Below are 6,921 nucleotides of genomic sequence, written 5' to 3'. Positions count from 1 at the left end.
TATATAAAATTTGGCTCTTCTGCACTACAGAAGAAATCTTGATGTCCCTCTTTCTCTGACTAGCTCCAGACTCGTGTCTCAGAGGAGCAGAAATCCTCTCAGGGCAGGCTCACCGTCATTCCGTCCGTCATGAACAGGACCAGGGCAGCCGTGACATGGATGGCGAAGAAGGAGCAAGGGGCCCCCCTGAAGTTCTTCCTCTGGCAGCAGCTGAACAGGTCTTCATGCCCTGGAGGAGGCACAAGAAGAGCAGGGCAAGGCTCAGCTGCTCGCCTGTGCACACCCGGGAAGAGGCAGCCAGGGTGCTGGCAGACTGGGGAACCACTTGCTGCCCCCCACTTTCTCTAGCTTTCAACCATCTCTTAGGAACCTCAGTCTGGTGGAAGAGCGTGAGTGAGGTGCCCAAGGTTGCACTGGCGGAGTTAGGCAGAGCAGGCTGCAGCCGGAAGCCCCCCTGAGCCAGGTGTGGAGGCCTGAGTTGCAGAGACCACGGTCACCGCAGCTTACACCCAGCTGTGCGGGAGGGATGGCCTCCTGGGGGGCTGTGAGGGAGCACGTGCAATAGAGCCCCACCTGGGTGTGGCTGAAACCGCGGGGACAGCGAGGACCCATCTTCCTTCTCGGGCGGCTGCGTCTCCAGGGCGAGCTCATCTGCAGACAGGAGCAGGGGCCTGCGCTGGGGGCAGCAGGTCAGCAGCCGCTCTTTGGACAGCAGAAACAGCACAGCCAAGGGCACCGGGAGCTGGCGGTGGGCAGGGGTCAGCTGAGCCAGAGGCCGGGCTCCCCCTGCCTGGGCCTGGCCCACCTGACAGCTCCGCCTGTATCTGAGAGTCCTGGGGAGGGGGAGGGGGCTTTGCCAAGGGCGCGCCCGCCTGAGAGCAGCACCCAGCGAATGCAGCCAGGGCCCGGGGTCTGGACAGGCTGTCACTGCTGGCCACCCTGCGCCACATTTCCCTGAAGAAACAGGCCCTTGTCACATGCAAAGCCCAGCCCACGCCGGGCACTGCTCAGCACAGGAGAGGCGCCAGGCCTCCTTTCTGATGTTCTTATTTTAAGCTGTGCAGGGCGGCCTCACACGCCTGCGTGCTGGGAGGTCACGTGGTGCTTTACAAAGACATTTTGATCGTGTTTATCACAATTTTATAAAATGCACTGAGAGGGCCCTCCCTGGTGGTGCAAGGGTTAAAGCGCAGCACTATGAAGCTTTAGCCACAGCCACTGTAGCACAGGTTCAATGCCGGGCCAGGGGGCTGACCCACATGGCAGAGCACACCTGTTCTGTCTCGCCCGCTGTTCCCTCAGCAGTGAATTTAAGAACACCTGCCTGTTCTGCTCCCTACTCTGTCTCTGGTGAGTCCTCTTACCCGCCCCCCTGCATCTCTGGCTTATACCCTAGTTCTTGTGTGCATAAATATATATATATATATTTTTTTTTTTAAAGATTTATTTATTTGTGCATACAGAACTGGGGTACAGGCCAGAGGCTCAGGGGCTGTGAGAGGCTTCACCAGAGACAGAGTGGGGAACAGAACAGGCAGATCGACGAAGTACACTGCTGAGGGGAGCAGCGGGCGGGCCAGGAGAGGTCTGGCTCGCCATGTGGTCTCCTCCAGGGCAGGCGGGAATCGAACTCATACGGAAGTGGCTTCAGATTCTCAGTGCTGTGCTTTAACCCGCTGTGCCACCAGGGAGGGCCTATATATATTTTTTAATGCACTAGAGGGCCCTCCCTGGTGGCGCAGCGGGTTAAAGCACAGCACTAAGAAGCTAAAGCCACTTCAGCATGAGTTCCATCCCCGCCCGCCCCGGAGGTGACCACATGGCGTGGCTGACCTCTCCTGACCCGCCCGCTGCTCTTCTCAGCAGGGTACTTCATCTATCTGCCTGTTCTGCTCCCCACTCTGTCTCTGGTGAAGCCTCTCACTGCCCCTGCACCTCTGGCCTGTACCCCAGTTCTGCATGCATAAGTAAATAAATCTTTAAAAAAAAATGCACAAGAAGGAATTATCACCTCATTTTCCCAATGAGGCAATCGAGGCTCCAAGTCATCACTGTCATAACCTGTGACAACTGGAAGAGAACTGGTGGGAAGCAGGGACCCAGGGAGCTGAGGTACTGGGGTGGCTGGTGGGCCAGAGCTGATGGTGAGGCACCCCCACCTAGGGCCTGGTGATGTCACACCCCAGGGGAGCAGAGGCCGTGCTGGGGGCCCGTATGGCTCAAGTGGAAAACAGACATGGGGTCCTTTGGATCAGTGTATGCTGACAAGCAACGCACACCCAAGTCCAATGTTATGTTCACTGCTATTTACATTGTGGCTTAGGCTTTACCCGAACTCCCCAGGGCAGTGAGAAATGTCTCCTGCTTCTGAGGTTGCCTGGAGAAGCGTCGCCACCTCCCTCAGGTGCTCAGCCCTGTCTACCCTGGAAGCCAGGAAGCACCTCTTCAAGATTAACCTCTAGCCTTCCTGCTGCAGCTCCATCCCAATGCCTCTTATGCAGGAAAGAGGAAGCCCAGAGAGCTGCGGAGGCTTCCCAGAGGCTGGCAGGCACCTCTGGCCCGGGAGAGAGGCCAGGCAAGTAGAGATGGAAGCCAGCAGGCGGCCAGCCCCTGCCTGGTGCTGCTCGGGGGAGCCCCCCTAACGCCTGCAGGTGACTGGCTTACACGAGCATCTCCCATCACCTGACCACCACTCCGTGCCGACCTGTTCTCTGTGGGCACCTTGGGACCCTCCATCCACACTCAAATCAAACTCAGCCCAGCCCCACAGCAGGAAGTACAAAGGGGGCCTGATGGGAGGAGACGGGGTCCTGCCCCGAGATCTCCCAGCCTGAGGAGAGACAGAGCCCTCCCTCCTGTCTGAGGGGGGAAACAGGAAATCTACACACACCAGCCAGGTGGCACAGTGCCTGGGCCAGCCCATGAGGAAACAGCTGTAAAAGAGGTGTGGTCTGGTGGGGCTTTCCCGGGAGGTGGGTCACGGGAGGGCTTCACAGAAGACTGGCCGGCCTGGGGTAGGACCTGCCTGATCTCCAGAAAAAGCCCATTGAGGCCAGGCAGGAGCCACCTGAAACGCAATGCCAGGCTGAGCCTGGGTGCGTGTGTGTGTGTGTGTGTGCACTCCATTCTCTCCTGTGACTCTTTATCTTTAGACACAAACCAGTGGAACAGCCCAGAAATCCTGCAGTAAGCAAATACCAGTCTACTCCTCACAAGGCAAGGGCAAGCAGACCTCCAGCTTAAGATGGACCCCAGCTCCCTGGTCCCAGCCTCCACCTTGACATTGCACGACAGTGTGAACCCCCTTGGCGGGCACAGTCAGGGCTCCAGTTTCCAGTAAGTGACAGGGTGGGCAGAGAAGGGCAAGGCCAGAGGGAGAGGGCTGCGCTCTCTGTGTCCAGTGAAGACCGGTACAAAGGAAGCAAAGGCTTATATAAAGGAGAGAAAGGGACAGTCGCCTCAGGCTGGCTGCTGGCTGCAGGTGGGCTGCTTGTGCTAGCAGTCGGGGTTCCTGCCTGGCACTGGCTCTGAGCCAGTGACCAAACGCCGCCCCCTGCCTGGCTGCTCAGTGGTATGGTGGTCTCAAGAGCCCCCTTCAGTGCTGCGCACAGGGCCTCACACCTAAGTGACAGGGGCGACAAGTCTGTCTGGTGCAGAGGCTCGAAGTCAGGGTGAGAGCAGAGGGCACCTCCACCCCCCCAGGCAATGGGCCACCTTTGATGTTCACATCCCAGTCTAAGCTGGGCCAGGCCAGCCATGACTGCTCCTGGGTCCCCACAGGTCCGTCCCAAGCTGGGGCGAGGGTCTCTCCCCCTCTGGTCCCAGCTTGGGCGGAGGTGAGGACCCTCTGATGGTGCAGAGACCAGACATGACTTGCAGCAAGAGGCCCGCCGTGCTGGCAGGTGGGACGAGGGCAGCGTGTGCACAGGCCTCGCTGTTTGACCAGCCAAGGAGGCCTGTTCTGCTTTGCTCCCACCTCTAGGGATCATCGGGTCTGTGCCTCGCCTCTAAGGGGAGCCCATGAGCAATGAAGTTCCCCAAGGGCCCCTCATATCCCAGTACTATGTTCCTGGGTCACTTCTTCTGGGGAAGAGCTGGTTTCCCATAGTGCCTTGGAGGTCTTGAAAGTTGACATTAGTTCTCTAATTAGGTACTAACCCTGCCCTCTGCTTCACCTCCCTTGAGAATGACCATCACAAATTCTCGCAAAGGAAGGGCCTTACAGGTGACCTGTGACCTCTCTGTGCTCAGGTGAATCCCCAGGTTAGTTCTCCCGGCCCCCTCAGCTCAAAGGCTTGCACTGGGGGCTGGTGTGGATGGGGGGCAGGGCCCAGCCAGCGCTGCCGCAGCAACACTCACATTGATCAGGGCCATGATCCAGAAGGCGTAGGACACTCGGGTCCCAGCCCCGCCCTGCGGGGAGCCCGGGGACAGCATCTGGTTGGCCTGGGGCCGGGCCTCAGTGTGGTGCTGGCCCAGGACCCTGGAGGCATGGAACAGGTGGCTGCTGGAGGTGACATTGGTGGTGCTGTTGGCAGGCAAGCAGCTGGTCTCAGACAGGAAAGGGTCAGCGATGAGGGGACTCAGCAGAGCGCCAAAGCCCACAAAGAAGTGGAGAACCTGTGGAGGGAGGGGAAGCAGGATGGCTGGAGGCTGCTTCAGGCTTCATCCCCCACCCTAGGTCCCACCTGGGGAGCCCCTGGCTGGTCCCCAAGTGGGGAGCAGGTGAGCTGAGGAAGGAAGCTCCTCTAACTGTGCTCTCTGCCTGAGAGGCCTAGAGCCAGTGGCCAATCCCCTCTTCCTTCTCACTTATTTCCCGAGTCATGGCAGCATCCAGCAGCTAAGGGGACAAAATAAAGGGGGGCTGGATTGGAACCCTAGATAACTGGGAAAAGGAAAGAAAGAAATAAGGGGAGGAGGAAGGAGCCAGGGGAGAAGGGCATGTTCTCCCAGCTCCACTGTCCAGTTTACAGGGTCCATGAGGACCCCACAGTGCAGGAGGGCACCCCACTTCAGAGCTAGAGATAAACAATCTGCAAATGGATAAAATTTGAGAAGAACAAAAGTAGAAACAAGAGACCTAAAATCTGGAGTATCTGTCTGCCCGGATGCGCCCAGCTAGGAGTGGTTTGCTGGGCAGAGACCCTGGCGCTTTTTCTGAGTCACAACACTGGCCCAGGGCAAAGACCCCTGGACCTGTAGAAGGGACTGGGAGGGATGGAAAGGGCCCGGTGGGCTCCCCAGCCCCCCCTCCACCAGGCCCCACCTCCCCTGCTGAGCTCACCTGCAGGAAGACAGCCGAGTCCTTCTGGTAGATCCTCACCAACTGCATGTTGGCCACCGTGTCGATGCAGCCCATGGCCAGGCCCGCCAGCGCCATGACGGTGGCCAGCACCTTCACGTTGTGGCAGAAGGGGATGACGGCAAACACCAGGGAGATGGCCAGAGAGGAGGTGAAGAGGGCCCAGAGTGACTGGGCCAGGCTGCGGAAGCGAGCGGTAGGTGAGAAGAGGCTTTCAGTGAAGGGCCCCCCCCCCCAGGCCGCCAGTCCTGGTGGCGTGGGGGAGCCCACACATTTCCCTGCCTTCTGGTGGAAAGGGGAAGGGAACTGTGGAGAAGCCCTGTCACCGAAGCATATTTTCTGTGTCTCTGTCTCCTTGAATAACAATCTCCACGTCCTGGGGAGTCGGGAGAACCCAAGATACTACGCAACAGCACGCTGGCTCTCCATTACTGACAAGCACTTTTAGGCTGTTTACTTAAATGTTAGATCTGTTCCTTATAAACAATCACTTGCAAAGATGCCTCCATTCATTTCAGGGACAGCGATTTGAGCATCACAGGACAGTGCCGTATGCACGAAACAGAACCTGAAAGGCCTCGAGCTGGCTGCTCCCCAAACAGGGATGGGAAAGAGGCCAGGCCCTTGCCAGGCCTGAACTGCCTGGGCCAAAGCCCACAGCAGGGGTATTGGAGCAATTTGGTGCAGAGATGTCAGGTTCTGTGCTCGGCGAGTATCCGGCAGGGAGGCCGTGTGGTCTGAGGGGGGGTCAGGACCTGTTCCTCCATAAGTAACTGAATGAGTGAGTAAGTGAGTAAATGGAGTGTCTGGGTCCTGTCCAAGTCTTTCTGTTACACTCTACTCAACAGTCAGACTCTCAAGAGAAAAGGAAAGGGCCTGTATTTCCTCAGACCAATTTAAGGTCAGTGTAGGTGGAAGAAGATTATGCAGCAGGGAAGAGAGAGCTTAGGGAGGAACATTCTTGGACGGTGAAAGGTGGGTGAGCTTCCAGGCAACCTCATCTGGCTGCTGGGCTTGGGGAGGTGTGTATATGAGGGGAGGGGGGTACAGTGGGGAGCTAGGGGTGTTGTGAGAAGACCTCTCTGAGTTTCTGGCACATTGAGGAGAAGAGGGAGGTCTCTGAAAGATGCTGCTTCTGCTTGGAGGTTCTTGCCTCTAACACCCTTTGCTTTCAGCTCATCTTGCCCCAACTTTGATTCAATCCATTATCAGAGAGGATTTTATTATTTTTAAATTTCTTACTTCCTGGAGGACCTGCTGAGCATGTTACTAACCATAACCCTTGCCTGTTCCCAGCTCAGAGCTATGTTTGAGAGGGAAGGAGGACCTACTTTACAGGTCACTAGGAAGAATACAGAGAGGGTCATGTTGTAGGAAACCTGTTCAGGCTCCCCGCCCACCCTCTGCTCTGCAGTGCCCAGCACTGACAGCCTGAGCCTCCCATGGAGCTTCGTATGTTGCAGCTTCCCGGCATGCCTGTGGGCTGATAGAAACCACCTCATAACAATACTCTCCCTGCCCCTTCCCTTCTCCTAACAAGATAAAAGAAGCAGCCTTTTGGGAGGTCCTGACTTCAAGGGTAGAAAAGAGCCCTCTGGCTTCCTCTCAGATGCTCCCCC

General features: G+C 57.4%; 1 protein-coding gene across 2 annotated transcripts in view; it reads right to left on the bottom strand.

Annotated features, from left to right (window-relative positions):
* The window catches only part of MFSD4 (major facilitator superfamily domain containing 4), a 20,419-nt gene extending 14,934 nt beyond the window's left edge, over positions 1-5,485 (bottom strand). For both annotated transcript variants that reach the window (XM_012726732.1, XM_012726733.1), the window contains exons 1-4: positions 5,285-5,485; positions 4,360-4,620; positions 574-742; positions 114-229 (exon numbers count right to left, since the gene is read on the bottom strand). In XM_012726732.1, coding sequence (XP_012582186.1) covers positions 114-229; positions 574-742; positions 4,360-4,620; positions 5,285-5,380 — 642 coding nt within the window. In that variant the 5' untranslated portion in view covers positions 5,381-5,485. The remainder of the gene's footprint in view (positions 1-113; positions 230-573; positions 743-4,359; positions 4,621-5,284) is intronic.
* Positions 5,486-6,921: the final 1,436 nt, after the last annotated feature.

This window comes from Condylura cristata, unplaced genomic scaffold, assembly GCF_000260355.1.
Source record: "Condylura cristata isolate star-nosed mole 26May11 unplaced genomic scaffold, ConCri1.0 scaffold00018, whole genome shotgun sequence".
NCBI classification, from domain to species: Eukaryota; Metazoa; Chordata; class Mammalia; order Eulipotyphla; family Talpidae; genus Condylura; species Condylura cristata.
Note: the sequence above shows the minus strand (reverse complement) of the source record. Positions and strands in the feature narration are given on the sequence as shown.